Source organism: Fonsecaea multimorphosa, assembly GCF_000836435.1.
Source record: "Fonsecaea multimorphosa CBS 102226 unplaced genomic scaffold supercont1.18, whole genome shotgun sequence".
Taxonomy (NCBI): Eukaryota; Fungi; Ascomycota; class Eurotiomycetes; order Chaetothyriales; family Herpotrichiellaceae; genus Fonsecaea; species Fonsecaea multimorphosa.
The window spans coordinates 144,239-167,723 of record NW_015971652.1 but is presented as its reverse complement, the minus strand read 5'-3'; the positions used below and the strand labels follow the sequence as shown (position 1 = coordinate 167,723).

The window sequence follows — 23,485 nt, the reverse complement described above, 5'->3', positions numbered from 1 at the left end:
CGCTTCTGGTCTTCCAAACTCGCATCCGCGGCGGATCAATTCAATCCGCCTCCCCTGCACTACCTACCTACCTACATATACCTATGTCACTTGCGCACGCTTAGGTCACCCGCCTAACGCGCGGCTTAAAATATCCTTCCTACCCATGCGTGCTTGGGACCAAGTATATATCGCTCGCTCCCAACGTTTTCTGTCTGACTTCAACGTATGAGGGAAAGCCGACCACTCACTTGCCAGAGTAAAAGACAGCATCTTTAAAAACTAGACACTCGAGTGGTGGTAATCTTCCATCACCATTTCCGGAAAGAAAAACAGACTCCTCCTCCTCCTCCTCCAATCCAGCACACACAATCGAGAGGAGAAAGACATAGCAAAGACCGACAGAAACTCGGGGAAGTTGACACTGCGAGCAAGAAAGTCTGAACTGCACACATGCGCATGTGGCGCAGCAAGCGCCGCTCCAACATCCCTCCCGCTGTCCCGTCGGCCACCACGGAAACCCAGCCTCAACCGATGGATGCTGGCTCGCAATATGCTTCTGCCGCTGACGATTACGCTGCCCGGAGAACCAGCATTGAGAACTGCAGTGTCTGTGCCTATACCTGCTGTGACTCCCGCCGGCATGGCTCCCGTGGTGGACGACATCGCCATCACCAGTGCGCAGCGTCTCCGGTTGGGTTGCTGATTAGTGGAATGACGCAGACGATGCGGAGTCTTCAGGCTATGAGCGAGCAGGAGAGGATTGTGAGAGAGCAGACACAGACAGGGAAGGAATCCAAACGACTCGTGGAAGAAACTTGTGGCCAAGGGGAGAAATTTGAGTCGACTCGTGATACGCATGGCGAGGTTGAGGCTGGAAGCCCATTGCGGGAATCTGACACAACTTGCAAGAGGGAATCATGAGCAGCAGCATCTGGACAGGCACAAGGCTGGGAAAAGACTTGCCTAACTATCAGGCTTGCTATAACAGGCGCCTGAAACCAAGGAGCCCCTCGGGCGGCGCGGGTTGAGAAGCTGGGCTTGGATGTGTCAACACACTTGTTCAGCCTGTACATTATTACCGCGAAAGGACGACCTTATGTGGCCGAGGTCGAAACGATTGCACGGTCCTGCGATCGGTGGTGGTCCTGTAAATTATTTTAGAGAGGGATTGAGATCCACATAGACAGTCAAACTGGAAGACCGTTGAAACTTTTCAGGTATTTTCGCTTAGCACTGTGCCCGGAATCCTTAAACTGCCTCTGAATGACTTTTGGGTCCGGTAAAAAGCATACGCTGTCTGCGCCGGGAAATTGTTTGCCGTCTTATCTGGGGGGATCCATAACAAGTGATGGGACAATGGATGGAGTCCAAGAGACGTCGCTGAAGCATCGAAATACCACCTCCAGAAAATAGAGGAGACAATTCGCATCGAAAGCTTTTGGATCAATACTGTGCGTTGGTCGAGCCCTCGTTCCTCTCCACCAGATCCCCGACCCCCAAGCCACGCCCGACTTTGACCTTGACCATCTTCTCCTTCTTCGCATCCTTCTCGCCGCCATTATTGACCGCCTCGCCGGCGTGAGCATCCTCCTCCCCCTTCTTGCCCAGCGACCCGACCCCGTCCCCTTCGTCCTCGTCGTCCTCGGGCAGACTCTTGAGCTGCATGCCCGTGAGGTCCATGCGCATGGCATATGCGTCCTCGCCGTCGGCGTAGTACTTGCTCTCGACCTTCTCGACCTCGAACCCCAGCGTGTCGCGGTACAGGTGCAGCGCCGCGGTGTTGGACATGCGCACGTGCAGACTGACGTAGTTGGCGTTGAACACCTCCGCCATCGCCCGCTGGCTCATCCGCATCAGCTTCTCCGCGATCCCCAGCCGCCGGTGCGTCCGCATCACGCTCAGGCTCGTGATGTGGCCGTGCTGCACCCCGTCCGGCGGGTCTTCCTCCATCTTCGCGAGCACGTAGCCCACCACTTTCGGGTACCGGCCTGGTTTGGAGCCCGCGCCCCGCACGACCGCCACGAAGGACAGTTGCGGCCATGTCAGCGCGTGGTAGAGGTAGTATTTCAGAAAGTAGTTCTCGGGAAGGTTCGTCAGGTTGCATTGTTGGATCGACGGGAGGAGGGAGATGTGCGATGGGTACGACGAGACGGGGACGATGTCGACCATTTTGGGCGGGCAGAGCCTGTATTGGAATGAGAAGAGGAGAGAAATACTAGAGGAGAGTTTCTATATCGGAAGAAAAGATTGTGGATTGAGGTTCCAACACAAAAAACCGCCGTCGTGTGCTCGGTGGAACTTGGAGATGAAACTGCGGGCGATTTCAAATGACGCCAATGCTCGGTCATTTTCAGCCTCGTGCGTAGATCGTGGAGATTTCACAATAATTCTAGAGCTCATGCTTTTTATGCTATGGACATCTTCATGCCACCGTTGGCACATATCACGCTGCCTGTCGTCCATCCGCTCTCTTCGGAGCAGAGCATCCCCACCACGCCCGCAATCTCGTCGGTGAAAGCTGGCCTCTTACCACCCATGCCCTGCAACACCATGCGATCATATTCCTCAGGATCACCTCCCGCCCGTGCTCTGACCGCATCGTCACCACCCTTGTAGTCCATCAGCGGTGCACTGTCCACATATTTCTGATTTGTTTTCCAGAACTTCTCTCCTGCGAGGCTGTACATGTCCCCCCACACCGGCCCCGGATTGATAGCGTTGACTGTGCAGTTTTCCGCCAACTCCCTGGCCCAGACCCGAGTCATGGCTTCCAGCGCCGCCTTTGTCCCAGCGTATATGGACTGTGACTCGCAGCCGATCGACGAAGACACGCTCGATACATTGACGATGCGCCCGGAGCGGTCTTTGGGGAGGTACGGCTGGCATGCCTGAACCAGCAGCAAAGGTGCAAGGACGTTCACATTGTACTGTTTTCGGAATTGTGTTTCTTCAATCGCGCCCATGTCCGGATCATTCAGCAGTTTGTTCCCGGCGATGCCCGCGTTGTTGATGATCATGTCCACTTGGAACGTGCCCGTCCGAGGATGCGAAAAGTGATTCTTCGCGGTGACCAGGATGTGAGGGATGCTGCGAGTCGGGTCTGCAAGGTCGGCCTGCACCGGGAAGCAGAGGATATCATGAGCCTCAGAGAGTTCTTTGCAGAGAGCATGCGTGGGTTCGGTGGACGAGTCGGACGTGTAGACGAGAAGGAGGGAGCATCCTTTGGCAGCTAGGTTTCGTGCTATGGCGGCTCCGATTCCTACTATCGGTCAGAAGAGCTGCAGAGAGTGGATATCCGTCTCTGCTCAGAATGTCTCGTACCTCTTGAGCCGCCGGTCACGATACCAAATTTGCCCTCGTGCGGCCGGTATTCGGCGCTCTTTGGCATGTTGGTAGAAGAGAAAGTCCTGCGGCGAGAGGTTGAATTGTCTGCCATTGGAACAGAGCCTGAGATGGGCGCGAGGACGAAATTCTATATCTTCTGTAAAACTGTTTTAGCTTCTAGACCTGTAGGCGGACTCCATAGCGGGAGGTGGGATGAGGGAGCCAGCGCGGGGAAATTTCGAGGTCCTCACGTCCTCATGCGGCGCGTTTTCCACTTTTATTATTGATTTTCGGCGCGAATTGGCCCGCAGCTTCTGTGGACAAGTTTCCAGTTCAGTCCGTGAGAGTCACTGTCGCCTCATCCCTACCCGGCGCTCTCAGCGAGCGAATCTTCGCAGACAGTTCTTTGGGCTCTCGGCTGCTACTCAATTTGGTCGTACATATGAAGGTCGATGGACTTTCTCAAATCCGCAGCCGCTTTTGCCATCGCCAAATCCAGCTCCTTCCCAGTCACCATCGGAGATCGTATTGATTTCGGAGACTCGATTTGGATCCTGCACAATGCGACCAAGAAGGTGAGTTGGAAATCCCGTTGGATCCTGTGGTGCTGGTCTGATGTACGCTGGTGCAGGACGACAACTCGCCATGCTGTCTCTTCAACTTCGACATTCAGGCCAACAAGGCTCTAGTGCCCCTAGCCAAAAATGCCGCCCGAAAACTGCGAACAATTCGACACCCCGGTGTGATACGGGTGATCGACGTGATCGAAAATGACACAAACATCTACATCATCACCGAGAAGGTGACCCCGTTGGCCTGGCACATCAGGCGCAAGAGCTTGAGTGAAGAGACCATAAAATGGGGGTTGTACAGTGTTTCATCCACCCTCAAGTTCATCAACAACGATGCCTCCTCTGTGCATGGCGCGGTGCGCATCAACTCAGTCTTCACAAGCGAGAGTGGCGAATGGAAGCTGGGAGGGTTTGAGGTGCTGAGTTCCATGAACGACGACGACGCGATTATCTACAGCTATGGAAGTTCATTGCCAAACTCGAATGCTTATGCTCCGCCCGAAGTGGTCAACGGCGGCTGGTCCGCTATCAAGAAGAATCCCCTGGGAGCTCCGGACGCATACGGTCTCGGCACTCTCGTATATGAAGCATTCAATGGGGGTTTCATGAGCAGCGACAGCCTAGCACAGCCGAAGAGTATACCTACGAACATGGTGCCGAGCTATCGGCGACTGGTCAATACTAATCCGAAGCTGAGATTGAATGCTGGTCAATTCGTCGAGCAAGGAAAGAAGGCTGGCGGCTTTTTCGAGACTCCTCTTATTCACATCACTGAAGGAGCGGAAAGTCTTGGGTTGAAGAATGAGGAGGAACGAAATGAATTTTTGAAGTAAGCGCAGTCTCTGATATCGAAGAAGCGTGTTACTTACTCAGTCCCAGAGAACTCGACAGCCTCACGGACGACTTCCCAGAAGATTTCTTCAAGATGAAAATATTACCCGAGCTGCTCAAGTCGGTTGAATTCGGTGGTGGCGGACCCAGCGTCTTTGGAGCCATCATGAAAATCGGGTTGAAAATGTCCGATGATGAATTCGAATCACGCCTTGGGCCGCTCATTATACGTCTTTTCAATAGCCCCGACCGGGCCATGAGAGTATGCTTGTTGGATAACCTACCCCTAATGATCGATCGAATACCTCAGAAGGATATAAATGGCAAAATCTGGCCTGCCATGACATCTGGTTTCACCGATACAGCACCAGTCGTCAGGGAGCAGACGGTAAAAGCCGTCCTGTCCGTCATCTCGAAATTGTCAGACAGAATCATCAATGGAGAGCTTCTCCGGTTCCTCGCCAAAACGGCCAACGATGATCAGCCTGGAATTCGAACTAACACCACGATATGCCTCGGAAAGATCGCTAGAAATCTAGGGGTCGGGTCACGGTCAAAAGTACTCATTGCTGCCTTCGGTCGTTCTCTGAGAGATCCTTTCGTCCATGCCCGAAGTGCGGCATTGATGGCACTCAGCGCAACCATTGACGTTTTCAGTGACGATGATTGCGCTATGAAAATTTTGCCTGTCATTTGTGTCAGCTTAGTCGACAAAGAAAAGGTCGTCCGGGATCAAGCTGCCAAAGCAGTCGAATCCTACATGGCTAGAGTCCGCAAGTATGCGTCAACTCTACCTGAAACAGCACTTCCACCAGAGCCTGGCCCTGGAGCTGTCAGTGCCACCACCCCAGCCAGGATTGGAAACCAAAGTGATACCAGTTGGGCTGGTTGGGCAATTTCCTCGTTCACAAACAAAATGGCAGGGGCCAGAGGCGAGATGACTTCCACGGCGACAACGAACGGGACACCTTTGGCACAAACGCAATCAATGCCTGCTTCCGGGCGCAGCACACCCGCAATCAATGTTTTGCCCGACGCACCGACTGCCACCGCATCAAGACTGCGAGCCTCGCAACCAGCGAAAAGTTTCATACAAGCTATTGAGCCGGAAGACGCCTGGGGGGAAGAAGACACGATGGATGCTTGGGGTACCGTGGATGATGATGGAGATAACTTCTTTGATGCTTCGTCCTCGCAACGTACAAACACAACTACCCCTGAACCTGCGGCTGCGGTGGCGGCAGCCTTCGATGACGGAGGCGAGCCAGATTTTGCCGGCTGGCTAGCCGCGCAGTCCAAATCAAAGTCGCAGAAACCACTCCCAAAGGGCTTGTCCAAACCGACTGCCACAGCGTCCACTTTGAACGTCCGTCCTGCTGGGCCAGCGAGAAGTATCTCCGCAGGTGTTGGGACAGCCGGAATCAATGCCAAGAGACCGGTCATTGCAAGCACGAGGACTGCAGCACCGGTAGCAGCAAAGAAAGAAATCAAGAAAGACACGCCAAAGCCGAAAGAACCCGACGTCAATGATGATGACTGGGGCGAGGCCTGGGATTGAGGGAAGAAACTGCGCACCAAGGTTGTGGGACCAGAAGCCAGCCATGCTCTCGCCGTACTGCACTGCGGTTTTGAGGCAGTAAAATTCGAGTCCTTTGGCAGGGCAGCAAACAAATCTGTTACAATTATCCATGCTGCCGTTATGTCCCTCGGTGGATAGACTGTTTACGGAACTGTTTGTACGCCGTTTACGACCTTTGTTTGGCTCGTCGATAAAGTTGGCCTCTTGAGCACGGATTGTTTGCGTGAACAGGCGGAAACAGAACGTATTATTTCACTGACCGTGACAAACAGAGTCAAATCGTTGAAATACTGGATGTTGACACCGGAATTGACGACTGAACTGACATGCTATCACCGCGTCAGTTTTGAGTATGTCAATGCTTCCATATTGGCTGGGATATCGCGCAATGTCGGCCATGCCATCTGCCAAACGAAAAACTCCTTCAACCTATTCTTGCGATTCTTCTTCCAGCACGGGGTCTACAATGGAGATGTATTCAGAGGAGTTCATCGAAAAAGCACGAGCACAACAAGCCCAAGCCGATCCCGTATTGGTCGACCTTGATACACCACCGGAAGACCTCCTGGCAGATCCTGACTCCAACAGAGGCCGCCGGTTGCGTCTTATAGAGGAGGCTCGGCGAGACAGGCTACAGCTTGAAGAGCAGCAGAAAGAAGCCGTGCGTAGGGCCACGGAACAGATTGAGGCGAGTATGACCACACCTCAGAAGACAAGCAATCCTGAACAAGGATCTAAATCGAAGAGAAGACGTAACCGTGGAAGGGGGAATCGCAGTGGCCGGGATGGGAGTGTGGCAGATCAACAATCCGCCCTTTCACAACGGGCAGGGTCTCCTGGTGCAATCCAGGAGGACCCCGGCCTACAAGGAGAGTCACTCCCTTGGGATGTGCAGCCGGTGCCTGCGTCTTCCAGCTTTATCGGAGAAAGTCTGCATCAAACGGCCAGCGGGATAGGTCGACAGTCGCGCAACCCGTTTGCACGATTGATGGTTCGGGAGTATCAGGGATTGACCAACTCACCCGGAGGCGGCTTGCAACCTGGAGCCTTGTATGGTCCGAACCTACAAGAACCCTCTTTCCAGCCGAGAGCTGAACCACACAATGTCGAGACAGAACAGGCGTCGTTGCCGTCGAGATGGCCTCTGGCTCGCGGAGTTTTTGGTCGTCGCCACTCATCCGCAACTGGCACGGCTTCGGATGACCAGACTTGCTTCTCACGGCCTTCCTCTTTGGTACCTCATTCTCTTCCTGCTTCACGGGCTCCTGACGCAGGATCCACAAACACCATCGTACAAGACAACGAGGATATCCTCAGGCGAGGGCCACCATTCTTCGGACCTACGCGGGCTGCCGAGGCGGAACATCTATCACAAGCACAGCACACGCGCAATGACTGGAATTTGCAACAAGAGATAGCTTGGGAACGAGACGCACTCTGGAGAATTTTGAGGCAGCAATTTGGCCTCAGCGATTCGCAAATTCGAGCATTGTTGGAAAACGAAAAGAATGGGCGGGGCGATCCGGAGTGGGTTTCTGTAGTTTCCTCAAGGTAGTTTGGTTTGAGATGTTTCTGAGCATGCGGTGCTGTGGCATTGACACAGCTTTGAGCAATCTGAAGAGTCGTTGTGGACGTCTTGGGGTGTCCGGTGCTCGTCCTTCTTCGACAGACACCTTTTGCAAGACTCCAAAGCCACATAGCATCGATTCTCTGACACCGCCTGGCGCCCTTCGTCTTTGATCTGTCCCCCACCGTGTCACCCTCGATTGATACGTTTTTGTCGAATGTCGTCTGAACCACCTGGTGTCCTAACTACTTGATCCTGCCGTCTTTGACCATCTCTCTCATGACCCTTATGGTTTCTTCGACCGCCATCTTTGCAATCTTTGTCTCTTTCTGCCTCTTTTCGTCCAGCGCCTTGGCATCGCCCTCACATTCCGGATGCAGCCACTCAAACGTGTAGGTCATGTAGAGATCCTCGCCCTCCGCGCCCTGCCCTTGCGAGATGACATTCTGGACCGTGGAGCCGTCCGGTTGGTGGAATTCCACCTTCATCGCCTCAAAGGCCACGCACGTCTCCCTTACTCTGCGGTTGCCGTCTCGAAAGACCACCTCGCGCACCGTGACGGGCCGACCGTGGTCGTCTTTTGATTCGGAAATGACGTCCGTGGAGAGCAGGGCGCCGCCGACAAAGTCCTGTCCCGCGCGGATCTTCAGCTCGAGACCTTGCCAGATCTGTGGGAGAGTGAGTTTCGGGGAGGTGGAGGGGGGGTTGATGGGCGCGGTGTAGGCGATGTTGTTTGAGGGAGTCATGACGGGCGACCGTTACTTGAGGATCGAGGACAAGTCGATCGGAGGGAATGGTCACAGAAAGTTGTTTTTGTTGTCGTGGGGAAGGTACCTAGGTACCTAGGTAGGGTAAGTGGTCAATGTTTATTATGATGATACCTTACATGAATTGACAGTTTTCGGGGGATGCCCATCGCGGGGAAGTTTGTCACCGTGGACCGACTGCAACAGGCGCTTGATTCGAACAGCCCCCTTTGCAGCTTCAGGCGTCCGACCGACGCCGATGTCTTGTCACCTGTTGTTCGCCCGTCCACACCTTTTCATTGATCCCGACTGCGCAATTCAGTAGTGAGCTCTACCCAACTTCCTGAAAGATAATGGCTCGTGTCATGCTCCAACAAAGATTCACACCCACCAGGTAGCGGCCAGCATTCTCCAAGTCCTGCTCACCTGATAACGTTTCATTGTTCGGACATGCCTTCACCCAACGCGCACCATCATCTCTCAGGAGAAAGGTGCAGAGGGTGTGACGACAGCTTCTATCTTATCGCTCACTAAAAGCTGCCTCTCCCCGTCCCTCCACATTCAATGAGGGCATGATTGAGTAATGACTCCGTTGCTCTGGAATTGGCGAATCCGGGATTTCAAAGCGTGCCTCAGGCCGAACAGCAAGTGCCCCGGCTATCATCGGGGCCTGCAGACCCAAGGCGTCCCAGAGCCAATCCCACGCATCCCCACGCCGTTGCTGCCTGGAACTTCATGTCAGCAAATGGAGTCTGTTCAGCAGGTCGAGTCGTGAAAAGTACGCCCAAGCCAATCATACACCTGTATCGTCCATTAGTCAGGAACCTCGAGCTACTTTCAAGAGGCAAGTTCTTCCATGGCATGGCACATCCGGAAACACCATGGCACGTATTCGGCAAGGAGCAGCCTCTGGTGGCTCTACATATATCGCTATGCCCCGCAATTTGAAGGAATGACATCGCGCCTTTTTCTTTGCTTCCAAGTCAACTATTCAATGTTGTACACCGCGACAACATGTCGACCACAGCAGTAATCGAGAACCTCCCCGTGATGGAGAAGCCAAAGAGAACTCGCAAGACCCATAATAAGGTTCGAACGGGATGTATAACATGCAAGATCCGCCGGAAAAAGTGTGACGAGGAGAAACCTTTCTGTCGCCGCTGTACAAGTACTGGCCGGAAATGCGACGGTTACCCTAATCAATCTCCCGACCAACATTCAACATCGGAAGAGACACCCCCCTTGTCCATTGGACACGATTCCAAGCGACAGAAGACAAGCTCGGACAAAGTTGCTATTCCTGCAATCAAAAGATCGAAACCCAAACCCACCGTCGACGAACTATGCCGGTCGCCGTCCAATGTCAGGTTTGACTCGGACGCCGACTTTTATTGTTTCGACTTCTTCCGCTCCCGCACGGGGCCCGAGTTCGCCGCATATTTCGACAGCTCCATCTGGCGGACGTATATTGTGCGAGCATGTGTCCAGCACCCCACAGTGCTTGCCGCCGCTGCAGCCGTTGGTGCTGTGCATCGGAGGTTTGAGCTGGGAATATCTCGCGAGGCATTTGAGTATTGCGACATCGCAGACAAACTGTACCAGAAGGCGCTTCGAAAACTGTCGGATGATATGATTTCGCATCCGAATGCGGCCGAGATCAACATGATTGTGATGAAACTCTTTAGCATTTTTGAGACCTTTCAGGGTAATTACGAAGCAGCCCAAGCGCACATGATCAACGGTCTGAAGGGTCTGCTGAATCGAAAGATGCGCACGACTTACAAGAACACGCAATACCGCGCGGTCGAGATAAGCCACGACAGTCTGCGACGCTTGTTCTTGAGACTCGAGCTTGAATCCGTCCGACTATTTGGAGGTGCAGCCAGAATCCTCAGCGATCCGGAACTGTCAATGCCTGGGCCATATCTCAGCCCGTTCTCCCCCACCGAGAGCGATACCGACTCGTACCCTGACCCAAACCCCCATCCCGTTCCTCGCGTCTTCGATTCACTGTCTCAAGCCCGCGACGAGCTCTTCACAGAGGCGACTTGGATCTGGCATACGTGGAGTCTTCTCGAACAGGGCTTGCTGATGGGTACGGGGTTCCAGCGGCATCAAACGCACATCTCCCGCTTATTGCAATGGAGTATGGCCTACGCAGAGTACAGCAAGACCGAAACTTCTCGAAACAACCCACACGATCGCCATCCGGCTCAGCTTCTCAAGGCGTACCGTGAAGCCGCATATCTCTTGTTACTTACACAGATGGCTCTCCACTCGCCTGACACGGGTGAAGTGATTGTGCCTCTGTGCGACCCGCCCGAAACCTGTGACTGTCACCGATCCTGCCGCAACTACGCAGAGCGCAAAGAAGCCTTGAACGCACATTTCGCCCGCTTGTTGGTGCTGAGCGAGAGTATCTTGAATCGTTCGTCCTTCTTCGCGTACGACGAACATTCCATGAGTGTCGACAGCGGGATCGGTCCGCCCATCTATGTCGGGGCGACGGACTGTCAGTCCACCAAAGTCCGATACCAAGTGACCTCCCTCCTCAACAAGTCGGAAATCAAATCCCGCGTGTGGGACGCTTTGGGCGTGTACACCATTGCCGAAAAGCTGGCGAGCATCGAAGAGCACGCAGTGGTCAAGTGTGGTGCCGTCCCGGACGAATTGGAGCCCAAGTGGGTGGATGTCACCTTCTTTTTGGACGAGAGGAGGGTCCTGCTGCGGTATTGCCACGCCGATAGAGAGGGCAGAGGGGGGAAGTTGAGAGGAACGGGGCTGTGGACTGGCGAGGATAGATGGGATGAGAGCGGGAGTGGTGGACTGATCTGGACGCAGGAGTGGGTTTCTTTTTGAGAGGCACGTAGATGCCACGCGCCGGGGGCAGAGAGCATTTCTAGATGGTAGACAGGACGAATTGCGAGCCAGCTATCATGGGCTGTGTATTAGCTTTGTTTCGATCTGACAATCCGGGACTATGGTGGTGAAAGCGAGCGACCCTGCTCAGCCTCGCCTGCTCCGTCTGAAGGTGGGAAATCCGCCGGACGATCCATCTGCAGTTGCACTGCCGTCTACGTCCTGCACCGTCTTCTCGTGGGTGTTGTCGGCTCCCTCTGGTCCAACCTCGTTCATTTGACTCCGTCGGACCGCCCTCTTCCTCCCCGTACAACAGCAGACCCCACAGCACGTGCCGAGCTGCATCAGGAACCCGATCAAGTCGAGACCGGTGGCGATCCACATGAAGGCGAGCATGGGCTTCCCCAGGTACGCGTGGATGTTCAAGTCGGCGGCGCCGGAGAACTTGTCCTGGAAAATCAGGAACATGATGGTCGCGATGAGAGAGGCCACCGCGGTGAAGAGCAATGCCGCCAGGCTCAGCAGCGAGACCGGGAACTGGCGGCAGAAGACCCGCTTCGCCTTGTGCTGCCAGCGCGGCCGCTGGGAAAACCCCAGCGGGGAGACCAAGATGCAAAGAAACGTCAGCACCGTGCCGACCAGGAAGCACGAGAACATCCACGCGGACGCGAGCCGGACGAGGTGCAGCACATTGACGACCTCGGTGGGTAAAGTGATGGATGCCCCCGCCAGGAGTTCGTTGAGGATGATTTCGACGGGGTCGAACCAGTACAGCGTCCTTGTCGGGGAGCAGTACGTGATGCCCTCGCCATTGTAGCCCTCACAGTAATTCCAGAGGCCGACTTGGTAGAAGTCGTGCAGGCCGATGGACTGGGCGATGCTGTTGATGAAGACGGCGTTGGGGACCGAGGCCGGGATGATGTTTGCCAGCTCGATTTGGAGGAAGTAGGTCGAGCGGATCACGGCGTCGTTGTTGATGTTGCCTATCTCGACCAGGATGAGGAAGATGGTGGCTAGGAGATAGATTGTTACTGTGAAGATGCGGAGGAGGGTCGGTTTGGAGTTTCTGTAGCCCGGCGGTACCGAGTCAGGTGGGTGGTTTTGGGTGATCGGCTCTTCAGATTTGGAGCGGCTGAAGATGGCCATTTCTGATATGAAGCTGAAAGGCCACTTTAATTAATACTGGTAGCTACTGAGCATTTCTGGCCGGATTGTCGCCAGCAGAGAAGGAGGGAGTTGGGGGAAAGATGTGTGCCAAGAGCTAGCCTCCCAGTGCCTCCCCGGCAGCGACATGGGCAAAATGATGGGACATGAGCAATGTTGAATTGACTGTGGCTTGGACAACAGCGAGCGGAGTTGCGTTGGTGGTCCAGAACTGCAGAGGGTGCAGAGGGTGGATGTCCACTGGGATGTCCACTGGGATGTTCCCAATGGATGTTCCCAATGGAGGCCCCCGTAAGTAAAGTGACTCCCGTCTGTGACTCTGTGACTCTCCATGACATCATACAACAGTAACTGCAGCCTTGTGCCTGCGCCAACTTGCAACTAGCACGTCACATCACATCCACTTCTGGCATCACCGAGTGGAGAATCAAGCTGCATTATTGAGCGGCGCCACGGGCTGGACGGCAACTTTGTTTCCTCGTCCGCAGAATTGATGTCAAAAAATAAAAAAAACAGCCACCCATCACCAAAAAAGAGGCCAGCCGCCAATAAACAAGGACCACGTCTTTTTTTGGGGGCCCGAAGGGATCAAATTTCAAAACAACGATAGCGAGCAATTATTCAATGGGAGACGAGAAACAGCAAGCAACGAGGAGGCATGTTGCTCGGTAACGCTGGCTTGCCAGCGAATACCTACCTATGCCTTGGCTGCGCCACTTTCTTCGCAGTGGAGCTGGCCAGGGCCCAGGGGGAGTATCTCCGATCCAAGAACAACGCGCGTCACTAGAAGATATTGGAAGATGGGTGTTGGATTATTACTTGGTAGATGTAAATCACGTGAAACTTGTGTCTTTCCTCCCAAAAACAATGTTCTTTACGCCTTTCCACTTTCTCAACCGCTGGACCACCTCTTTCCGGCCAGCGTGAAACTCTAGACATGCGATTGCTACTATCCTCGCTAGTCCTCGCCGGCGGCCTCCTGCTACAGGCGCATTCGCAACCTTCCGATGTCGTCACACTGAGCGGGACAACAGAGACGACAACGGAAACACCAACGTCGACCGGCGCCGACTATGCCACCAGCGGAACGACCTACGCCGACGAATCCAGCACGTTGACCATCACCGCGACCACCGACTATGCCACTGTGACGGACTTGTCCAGCCTTCTTGCTACGTCAAACGGCACCGCTGCGTCGTCGTCGGGGACGATACATTCGAATAATGCGACGACGACGACGACGACATCGTCTGCCACTGAAACTGTGTTGGTGGGCAGTTCGAAAACAACAACCACGGCTCTAAACGGGACGGCCACGACCAATAAAACAGCCTCGGGCACATCGTCTTCGGCGCAACCCACAAACACCGTCCCGTGCAATGGCCATCCGTCATTTTGTAATCGGAAGTTCAGCAACATCACTCATGTCGCGGCACATAACAGCCCGTTCGTGCGTCCGGGGAATCTCGCCTCAAATCAAATGCTGGATGTCGAGACTCAGCTCAATGATGGGATTCGAATGTGTATGTGTTTGACGGCGTCCCCATGTATGGCAATTTGTAATGCTCAGACTATCCACAGTACAGTTCCAAGCGCATCTCCAGAACGGAACCATGGAGCTCTGTCACACCTCCTGTGAGTTACTCGATGTTGGCAGTCTACAAGACTACCTCACCACCGTGACGAAGTGGCTGCGCAACCACCCGTACGACGTCATCGCGATCCTCATGGGCAACTACGACGTCGTCGACCCGGGGAACTTCACGGCACCCGTGGTCAATTCCGGCCTGATCGACTTTGTCTACACTCCTCCCACACAGCCCATGCCTTTGGAGTCCTGGCCCACCCTGGCCGAGATGATCTTCAAGAACGAACGTGCGGTCGTCATGCTCGACTACCAGGCCAACCAGACCGCGATTCCCTGGCTCCTCGACGAGTTCTCGCAAATGTGGGAAACGCCGTTTTCGCCGACGGACAGAAATTTCCCCTGCACCCCCCAACGACCACCGAACCAGGGTACAAACATCCGCGAAGATAGAATGTACATGGCGAACCACAACCTGAATCTGGACGTCGATGTCGCCGGGATCAGCATCGACGTGCCCTTCTTTACGTTGCTCAACGAGACGAACGCCGTGAGTGGGTTTGGCTCCGCCGGTCGGACTGTGACCAACTGCACGGCGATGTGGAATCGGCCGCCCAACTTTTTGCTGGTGGATTACTACAACATTGGCAATTTCAATGGCAGCGTGTTTCAGGTTGCAGCGGATGCGAATGGCGTGACTTACAACCGGGCCAGTTGTTGCGGGACGGCGGGGACGACCAATGCGGGCGTCATGATTATCCCGGACGTGAGGCGTTATCTCTGGATGGTGGCCGCCCTTTCTTCGCTTCTGTTATTATTGTAATGAGGATGCACGGATGCGTTCATGGTTGCGAACATTATTTCCCAAGCGCTGGAGACTTGATTATTCGTTGGACATTAACTCGTCTGCTGGATGGGCGTCGTCCTGAGTGGGAAAGCAGGGACTAGAACAAAGAGTACGGAAGGAATCTCAAACGAGCGAGATCTGCGCCTCAAGTTTCGCGATTTGAGTTCTGCTCCATACCGTGTGCCGGTGAGAGGCTCCGAGAAGAAGGGTCTGGCCGACCAATGCCTGCCGGTGAAGTTTCCTGGCTTCGACCTTGTTAAACTCTGCCATCACAAGGCCCAGATCGTTCATGGCCCAGAGAGTATCGAGATGGTCCAGCCCCAGGACTCGCTTTCGGCCTTCGAGGCAGATCCGGTGGTGCCGTGCACTCTCGACGAATCGGTGCTGGTCGCGGTAGCATCGGCCTATGTCAGCCGTCGCCCAGAGGACGTGCGGATGTTCGGCACCGAGCAGCTTCTTCTGAATGGCGATGGCTTCTTTGTGCAGTGCTATGGCATTCGCTGGGTCTCCCAGTTGTCGACGCGCGCGGGCCAGTGTGTTCAAGGTCCAAGCGACTTGCAGATCGTCTCCGGACGTCCTCAAGACGGCAAGCGCTCGCGAGTGCATCGTGATGGAGTCCTGAGTCCTCTGTAGGTGTCTGTACATGCGGCCCAGCTCGTTGACCGTCCAGATGGTTTCCAGATGACTAGTCCCCAAATGCTTCTCCTGGATCATGAGCGCCTTCTCTTGAGTGGCTGCTGCAAGCTCAACCTTCTGCTGCTGATCATAGACAATCCCCAAGCTATTCAACAGCCAAACGGTCGACAACTCGTCCGGCCTCAGCGATCCCTGTTTCTTCTGCAAGGCCTGTGTCATCCATCTCTCACCTTGGTCGAGTCTGTTGCTCATGGTATATTCTCGGGAGAGGTCTCTGATGACCATCAGCTTTTCAAAGTACGTGATCCTGGCTCTGCCGCCGATGCTGTCAGTCTCGGATCCCGAGGACCTCTGCTGTTCCTCGACATGCTCGACATCCAGCAAGATCTGCTCGACATCTCGGATCCAATCGAGGCGATCGTCCCGCTCCCGATCACCGGCAGAGGCCCATTTGCAGAGCTGTTTCTGGAGCTTGACCAGATGCTGCAGTGGGAAGACCGAGGATTCACCAAACAGTTGACGCGCGATCCAGCTTAAACGCCGTGGGCGGGATGACAGGTAGCTGTGCATCATTTCATCGAGTTCCGAGTCGTATCTGGATCGGACCAAGTGGTATGCCCAGAAGGACGTGGCATATTCTGACAGAGGGAATAAGAGGCTGTCGGGCCCCAGGTTCGCCTCCACCACGGCAGCCTGAAGGAGGTATCTTAGACACACGGTCGCGATGTGGAAATGGCCGTCTGCCTCTCGAAAAGGCAGTTGAGATTCATCATCCCTTCCTACCGAAGGGGTTTCGGTCACAGTCAGTAGAAACTCGCGCACAGAAATGTGCACAAATCTGAAGACATCCTGGTCGGAGAGGTATTCGACCAAGGGGCTGCAAATTTCCAGCATCGCCGCTTTAAATGGTATCCTCTGTCTGAAATTCTCTTCTTCCAGCTTGTCCACGGCCAAGGCTGCTCTCAACTCATTCCAACCCACCGGGCGGGCGGCACAACACAGCCACGTCAAGAATGTCTTGGTGAGCTTCTGACCTTGTGGGGACCTTGTGTTGAATCGTCGCAAAATCGCGTTGTAGGTCATACTAAGGCCAACCGGGTGGTTGGAGAGGATGTCCATCGCGTCATAGGTGCTCGTTGCCGATGCCAAAGATTGTAAAATAAGACTCGCCCAGAGAAACATGCCGTCTGCGCCCTGGGAGAGTTTAGCGAACATCTTGTCGTGCAGCTCTGCATCCATGAAATCGAGCTTGGACAGCTGATCGGCGACGAACACGTCAATGTCGGCTCGTGTGTCTTTGGACGTTATCCTGAAGATGGGATGCGGATCAAATCGCTTGGTTAAGCCGGGCAGCTCTCTGCTCAAGATCAAGGTGCGAACATTTGCGGAGGAGTCGGTGATAGCGAGCATCTTCTGCATCACGTCGTCCGGGTCCTCAGCCTCGTCTAACCCATCTATCACTATGTATAATTCATTGAGGAGGTCACAGAGAGACTTAATGAGGAAAAGAGGCTGGTCGGCCATTGAAAGTCGGGGTCTCGCGCATTTCGTTGACTTGTTGTAAGCTTCAAGCACTGCCTCCGGAAGGTCTTCGAATTGGGCTATTATCTGTGCTATGATGGCGGCGAGGATCGAAACGGTGGTCTGGTTCTGCTGAGAGTTTTGCGAGCAGTAAAAGAAGGCGACAGGCTGGCGCACTTTCGCATCTCGCTCGCTTTGCACATGCTCGATGATTGAGGTGCTCAAGACCGTCTTTCCTGAGCCTGGAGGTCCGACAATCCACAAGATACGGTTCTGCGTGGAGTGGTACCACTCCTTGAAGAGCTCGTGGCTCAGCAGCCACTGGCCGCACGGCGAGGTACGCCGTTTTGACTCTCTCAGGAAATCATCTTGTGCGTCGGCCGGGGACAGCCACCTCGAAACATTGTGTCGTGCCTCTTTCCAGACCGCAACAACTCTAGTTCTATCAGACAGTGCTATCTCGTCCTCCAGAACGGTTTTGTGTCGCGACAGCCCCCTTAGGGTTTTCTGGAAATCGAGCTCGAAAGTTCGCCAGCTGTTTCTCCAAAGCAAGCTGAAGCCTACCACCTATAAGCGACGAGAACAAATTTACCAACGATCCTTGGACAAACTGACCGCGCTTGGAAAATACAGTCTTTGCTTTATGTAGAAACACCAGGGTGTCATAGTATACGTCGGCCAAAGCAGCCTGAAAGCGGAGATCGCCCTTGAGGAGACTTTCGTACTCGGCATACAGTGATACTTTGTCGGTTATATCTTCGACTGCATCGATCAATCTCTCCAGATAGCGAGAATGAGACGAAGCAACCTAGGACTGAGTCAACATACCCCCAAGTGTTCCTCTGTCGAAGGCGCACGAACCTCGAGGAGTATTCTCACCAATCCCCACACGAGCGAGAACGGGATAGGCTTTGCCTGTGTCAACGAGTCCAGTGCTCGCCCATACCGATCAAGAAAGCTGAGCAGCGGTTGAATCCGGGACTTGATCTTGACGGTGTGGCTGGAAGCCGCCTGCTTCTTTTCCAGACTTTCGACCTCGGAAATGACATCCTGGAACGTGGTGTGTTGGAACTTCTCTTGCTCGTCAGGGTCAAGGGTGGCCCGAAAACGCTCAAACGAAACCTGCAGAGGCTGGAGCTCGCCTCGCACTTGCGGCTGAACTTGAGAAGTGTGCGGAATTTGCGCCATCAACCCGCCCGCGTGCGCATTTAGCACCAAAACATTCTGCTAGCGATCCGAAACTCAATGACAACCCCCCTCCGTTAGGTGAGGGTCAGTGCAAATATGAACATGCATCGGACAATGACGAGATCCTTTCTCAAAGTGAGGCATGCGCTCTCATCTGCGCCTTCACTGTCCTGTCATGTGTAGACCATTTCCAGAATGGAAGGCGCCACCGAAAACTGGTGGATGGGGGCATGCCGACACTTCCACACCGGTTGTCGACAGCGAAGACGAAGCAACTCACAAAAAGCCATGCTTGTTGCTAGGGTCACATGCTCCTGAAAAGATGTCAAGGAAATGCTTGTTTCGCCGTCCATTGGATTCTCTCTCCGGTGAATCGTATATCGTTAGTTTAGGCTTCAATGCCGCAACTTGTACCCAACCAAACTACGAACTATCGCCCCGTTGAGGAAGTTCGTGCGTGGTAATTAGAGCCCACTCACACCCCCGCCGCTTCGGGTCTTACTGCAGCCTGAATGAACACGTCTTGCGCCTTAGGCAGCAATCACGCAAGGGGCAGGCACCGGCGGTCTGCTCTCTTTCGTTCTAATAACTCTTGGACCCAAATCACTGGCTGCCGGTGCAAGGGCATTGCAACGACGCAGAGCCACTACTGTGAAGCAGGGGCGAAAAGCGTGCGAGGCAGTGCATGCATGCATTTCCACTAAGCGACCGTTGACAGTTGTCGTAATTGACTGAAACCGAACACCCCCCCTTTTCCTCAGCCTCACCAGCAGTTTGTGCCCGCACACCTCTTTTGGTGTCGACATCCAAGCAGATGGCGCTCTATCAGCTTCCGTAAAGAGATTGCGTCGCCACCGAGCCGGAAGTTGATGGATGAGCTGTTCGTCTCCTCTGCGCTGTCAAATTCGCCCCAGCCTAGGACTTAGGCAAAGATCTGAATAAGACGTGGTTCCATATGGGGCAAAGAATTGAGTATCAAGGTAATGGAATGGGCTGACCTGGTGTTGATGCTGAAGGGTTCTTTTGCATGAGGCTGCCTTGTATTCTCTGGCTACGAGGAACGCTATTTGGATGGTGGCAACATTATCTCTGGATTCATCTCCGCGAGGGGGACACTTAAGCTTGAGGTGGTACAATATAAAATCCAGGGTTGCGGATGCCTCGATAGAAAAGCCTCACCATATCGGCCTCAATCTCCCACTCTTTGGACGATATCCTGCTTCAAATCTGCTCTTCTCCACACCTCTACACCTCAACCAGACTACAGCCCGACTGAACATGGCGGCCACAACCTCACCCAAAGCCCTTACCTCGAAATTCATCACCCAATTCACCAGCAAGTTGACCAGCAGTGGCCTGATGACTCTGCTCGAAAGCCACGTGCAACAGAAAGATGCCGACTTTGACATTCTCCAAATGGACCCGTCTATCCTGGAGCTGCACATCGAGCTCTTGGCCTACGAGAATGCCATCAAGGTGGCATGCGACTTCCCGAGCAGACTCGCAGAGAGATTGGGCCAGTCGCGCGGAAAGGCTGTAGAGAAGGGTGTCAAACCCGTCCCGAAAGAGGCGCCAGTTCAGAGCCCCTCTTCGACTGCGAGCCAGACGGCTGAGCCAGTCGTCAACGGCAGCGTCGCAAGGACAGAGTCCTATCAGCTACCCCCTCCGCCGGCAATACAGGCGGTCAAACCCGTCGGCGGCAATGATACCCCCGCGAAGATAGGAGCACACTCGACGTCCTCTCCATCGGTCGGCCAGGCGGCCAAGCAAGTGGCGAATGACACAGCTAGGAAGACAAAGTCCCGGCAAGAAAGCAGCCGCAACTCAACCACCCCTGAACCGTCGCTGCACAACCTATTCTCGTCCTACCGCAACGAGGCCCCGAGCCCAAATCCAGGCACAAAGGACGGCTCTAAGTCCAGCTATCCCAGCTACTGACTTCGGGGAGAGGTGATAACGTTCTCTGATGGGACCTCATCCGCTGGGAACGTGTCAGCGCCCCAACGTGGCTGTCATGCCGGGGTCGACTAGTTCCGAGGGCTGGGGGGCTGCTGTGGCGAACAACCAGTCAGAAGTGTCAGCCACCAGAGGCGGCCAGAAAGCAGAGCGGGAGTAAGAGGGGACCCAGAGAGCTCCAGTCACAGAGAGAGACTTCAGTATACTTCAATGCATATCGTGCCTTGTTCTCACGCAGAGTTCCCGTGATTCCTCTCAGACCTTCTTTATGACCTCCTTACCTAGGTACCAAATTTCGATGGTATAGTTAATCCAGTGACACTTGATGGTTAGATCGCTGGACAATTCTTATGAGGCTTGAGCTATATTCCTGCCGTCGTTGCCTAACGATTGCAAAAAGCTTTTCCAGTCTGTACAGCTTGTGGGAACGGCCGTTACTCTATAGAATTCTCCAGATATCCCACATTCCGGGCCCCAGACTCTCAAAAGTGTCGACGGTCTCGTGAATCTCCTCGTTTTGTTGCTGCATTAATCCTCAATTGCGCATTGAATCTCGAAACCTAGCCTGCCTGATTGTCCAAAGCAGCCACGAACAACTCAATCAACTATGTCCAGTCGAGTTGAGACAAGTCAGCAAGCGGGTCTCTTTTTGGGCTTCATGGGTTGAACCAAAGGCAGCGCGGGTCCTGAACTCACATGTCTTGTATAAGCAGTGTCCCCAGCAGCCCGCTGCAGAATTGCCATCTTCTCGTCCAACCTGTCCTTGGAACAGTAGACCATCTGCTCCATTCCGGGACTGTTTTCAAGCTCGTCGATGAACCCTTCGGCCTTGGTACTACCGCCGACTCTGGAGATGATGAAAACAACGGACCCATCCCCAAGATCGGTTTCGGATAGCTTCCGTTTGCATTCCCGAATCTTGTCTCGTAGCGTTTCGCGGTTCTCGCCCTTTGGCTGTGTGAGTTACGAGGGTCAGTTTCGGCTTCAGGTCCCGGTTGAGTTGCTCGGCCCCCCTTCCCGCAACAAAGGGGGAAGAGAAAGGGAAAAAAAAAAAGAACGAGACGACAACGGAGGGTTGTTCAACGACGGAATCTGTCTTACCTCTCCATCGGTGATAATCACCACAACCAGAGGGGCTTCCAGGGCCTTCCGAGCCGCCTTGTCCAGGATCATGGGCTTGATGATCTTTTTCTCCAACACGGTCCCGAGCATCGTGATCCCCATGAATCGGACACTGGCGATTTTTTCCATGATGGTACTGGCCTGCCTCAAATCGTCGAGCATGGAATCCTGATTGTAATTCAGAAACCGGATGGAAATGCCCGTCTCCAACAGCAAGGTCGCTATATCCGCCACACGATTAAGCGTGGTTTTCAGTGCTGGGATCCGTTGCTCTCGCCTCATTGACTGGCTGTCATCTGATAAAAGTGACGATTAGGAATGGGAAACAAAATGACTTTCCACCGGAAACAGGGTTCATAACTTACCGCAAAGGACGACGAAGTTGTACAGAGCGAGTTTAATCACTCCAAGAGCCGTCTTCGGTGTTAGCTGGTATTTGTTTGCGATCTCGGCCGCTCTGGCAGCTGCGTTCGCCGCGACAGCCTTCACCCTAGGATGGTCCTTGCCGTAGAATCCGGTGAGCCCAGTATTCTCGATGGTCTTTGACAGATAATCTTGGCTTTTCTGTGGAGATTTGGTCACCTCCGCGTATATTTGCTCTGAATTATCGGAAAGAGGAGTCAGAGGTCTTTCCTCGGACGTCAAACTCTCTGGAGAGGAAGGTCGTTCCTCATATTGGGATTCGGATGTTCCGTTGACCGGAGTCCTTTCATATATGTTTACATGTCTGTTTTCCCGGGGAGGTACTCCGCTTTTAGTTTCCTGAGTCGGCGTCGAAGATCTCGTTGGGGTCGATAAAATCTGGCTCTGGCTGCTGGGTGGACTGTGGAAGCTAGCACTTGTCCTTGTTGCCATTCCGACTGGTCGTTCAGAATATGAAATGGCTGGGCTCGCAAGGGGAGACTCGCCCTCTATCACCTGTGCAGCCTTGCGGTTGCTTTCCGGGTCCTTATTTCCCAATTCCGAGATACGATTCAGTCTTGAATGAGCGGGTGATCGTATCCCACGAATGAAAGATGAGTTAGGAGGATCATCGCCTTGGTTTGCTTGGGTGTTCGCAGAATAATGATTTCTCTGGCGCTGATATGGGTCTTGGCCTTGAGGGACCAAGGTTGAGCCCTGAGATCCACTGAAGGGGGATCTTGTTCGAAAATCCCCGTCCAAGTTTCGGCCTTGGAAGTACCTGGTCTCAGTTTCCCCAGAAGATCTTTCAGTACTGTGCTTGGATGATGTGCGGCGGGCCACGCCTGGACAGATGAGACATTTGGATCAATTGACTGGAGCCATAGTAAGAGAAAAACAGGACTTGCGACTCACCTTCATCCAGCGCTGGGGTATCCCGAATTGTCGGACTTTGAATCCGTTCCTGGAGCATGCTGGGAAACTTGTGTATCATCTCTGAGGCGGACCTTTCGGATAGTGCTCCTATGTGTTTGTCCAGAGAGTCGAGATTGGTCTTATCGAGGCTATCCACAGACCTGTTGAGGTGGTTCTCCATGAGCATACGCACAGATGGCTCGCCAAGAATGGAAGTTAGGCATTGGGTGAACTTCTCCACAAATTGGCTTGACTGAGACGCCATTCTGACAGGTTGTAGTTGCACAACACACAATGATCGTGCAGAGTGAAACTTTGTGTATATTTATTTACAAGCCAGGCCTCACTTGCCAGTGTTTCTGCAGTTTGAGGCAGGGCAAGGCGCCCTGAGAGAAGTGGAAGGCGGGTTGGGTGCCTGGTGCCAGGGGGTGGTGCTCACCCACACAGCCTCATGACTAGTCGCATACGTGGGCAGAAGGTAACGGGACACGTCGCTTCTGAGAATCGAGAGGTGCAAGGGATTATTGACTAAGTTTGGGCAGATGGGCAGCCAGTGGCCAGTGAACAAGCCAATGAGAACTGCAGTTCGAGATTCCCCAAAATTAATGCGGCCAGACGGGTTGCGCGTAGCAATTGAATCCGAGAATCATGTTACTGCCTTGATTGGGATGCTTGTCGAAGAGCAAAGG

At 53.9% G+C, this 23,485-nt stretch overlaps 11 protein-coding genes across 11 annotated transcripts; 5 read left to right on the top strand and 6 right to left on the bottom strand.

Annotated features, from left to right (window-relative positions):
- Positions 1 to 1,425: 1,425 nt before the first annotated feature.
- On the bottom strand, positions 1,426 to 2,151 carry Z520_08210 (uncharacterized protein; the record flags this gene model as incomplete). Its single annotated transcript, XM_016778707.1, has 1 exon — positions 1,426 to 2,151. The coding sequence occupies one exon, from the start codon at positions 2,149 to 2,151 to the stop codon at positions 1,426 to 1,428; it is 726 nt and encodes a 241-aa protein (XP_016630078.1).
- Positions 2,152 to 2,387: 236 nt separating this feature from the next.
- Z520_08209 (uncharacterized protein) lies at positions 2,388 to 3,370 on the bottom strand (the record flags this gene model as incomplete). Its single annotated transcript, XM_016778706.1, has 2 exons — positions 2,388 to 3,241; positions 3,304 to 3,370. The coding sequence occupies 2 exons, from the start codon at positions 3,368 to 3,370 to the stop codon at positions 2,388 to 2,390; spliced, it is 921 nt and encodes a 306-aa protein (XP_016630077.1).
- A 388-nt stretch (positions 3,371 to 3,758) lies between these two features.
- Positions 3,759 to 6,267, top strand: Z520_08208 (uncharacterized protein; the record flags this gene model as incomplete). The annotated part of the gene is made up of 3 exons (XM_016778705.1): positions 3,759 to 3,881; positions 3,938 to 4,707; positions 4,758 to 6,267. 3 exons carry the CDS (start codon positions 3,759 to 3,761, stop codon positions 6,265 to 6,267), a joined length of 2,403 nt encoding a protein of 800 aa, XP_016630076.1.
- A 409-nt stretch (positions 6,268 to 6,676) lies between these two features.
- On the top strand, positions 6,677 to 7,843 carry Z520_08207 (uncharacterized protein; the record flags this gene model as incomplete). The annotated part of the gene is made up of 1 exon (XM_016778704.1): positions 6,677 to 7,843. The coding sequence occupies one exon, from the start codon at positions 6,677 to 6,679 to the stop codon at positions 7,841 to 7,843; it is 1,167 nt and encodes a 388-aa protein (XP_016630075.1).
- A 257-nt stretch (positions 7,844 to 8,100) lies between these two features.
- Z520_08206 (uncharacterized protein) lies at positions 8,101 to 8,601 on the bottom strand (the record flags this gene model as incomplete). Its single annotated transcript, XM_016778703.1, has 1 exon — positions 8,101 to 8,601. The coding sequence occupies one exon, from the start codon at positions 8,599 to 8,601 to the stop codon at positions 8,101 to 8,103; it is 501 nt and encodes a 166-aa protein (XP_016630074.1).
- A 1,014-nt stretch (positions 8,602 to 9,615) lies between these two features.
- Positions 9,616 to 11,460, top strand: Z520_08205 (uncharacterized protein; the record flags this gene model as incomplete). The annotated part of the gene is made up of 1 exon (XM_016778702.1): positions 9,616 to 11,460. One exon carries the CDS (start codon positions 9,616 to 9,618, stop codon positions 11,458 to 11,460), a length of 1,845 nt encoding a protein of 614 aa, XP_016630073.1.
- A 147-nt stretch (positions 11,461 to 11,607) lies between these two features.
- Positions 11,608 to 12,606, bottom strand: Z520_08204 (uncharacterized protein; the record flags this gene model as incomplete). Its single annotated transcript, XM_016778701.1, has 1 exon — positions 11,608 to 12,606. The coding sequence occupies one exon, from the start codon at positions 12,604 to 12,606 to the stop codon at positions 11,608 to 11,610; it is 999 nt and encodes a 332-aa protein (XP_016630072.1).
- Positions 12,607 to 13,561: 955 nt separating this feature from the next.
- Z520_08203 (uncharacterized protein) lies at positions 13,562 to 15,032 on the top strand (the record flags this gene model as incomplete). The annotated part of the gene is made up of 2 exons (XM_016778700.1): positions 13,562 to 14,147; positions 14,206 to 15,032. 2 exons carry the CDS (start codon positions 13,562 to 13,564, stop codon positions 15,030 to 15,032), a joined length of 1,413 nt encoding a protein of 470 aa, XP_016630071.1.
- A 147-nt stretch (positions 15,033 to 15,179) lies between these two features.
- On the bottom strand, positions 15,180 to 18,401 carry Z520_08202 (uncharacterized protein; the record flags this gene model as incomplete). The annotated part of the gene is made up of 3 exons (XM_016778699.1): positions 15,180 to 17,773; positions 17,829 to 18,021; positions 18,075 to 18,401. The coding sequence occupies 3 exons, from the start codon at positions 18,399 to 18,401 to the stop codon at positions 15,180 to 15,182; spliced, it is 3,114 nt and encodes a 1,037-aa protein (XP_016630070.1).
- A 1,278-nt stretch (positions 18,402 to 19,679) lies between these two features.
- On the top strand, positions 19,680 to 20,339 carry Z520_08201 (uncharacterized protein; the record flags this gene model as incomplete). Its single annotated transcript, XM_016778698.1, has 1 exon — positions 19,680 to 20,339. The coding sequence occupies one exon, from the start codon at positions 19,680 to 19,682 to the stop codon at positions 20,337 to 20,339; it is 660 nt and encodes a 219-aa protein (XP_016630069.1).
- Positions 20,340 to 20,987: 648 nt separating this feature from the next.
- Positions 20,988 to 23,061, bottom strand: Z520_08200 (uncharacterized protein; the record flags this gene model as incomplete). The annotated part of the gene is made up of 4 exons (XM_016778697.1): positions 20,988 to 21,311; positions 21,459 to 21,775; positions 21,845 to 22,726; positions 22,797 to 23,061. The coding sequence occupies 4 exons, from the start codon at positions 23,059 to 23,061 to the stop codon at positions 20,988 to 20,990; spliced, it is 1,788 nt and encodes a 595-aa protein (XP_016630068.1).
- Positions 23,062 to 23,485: the final 424 nt, after the last annotated feature.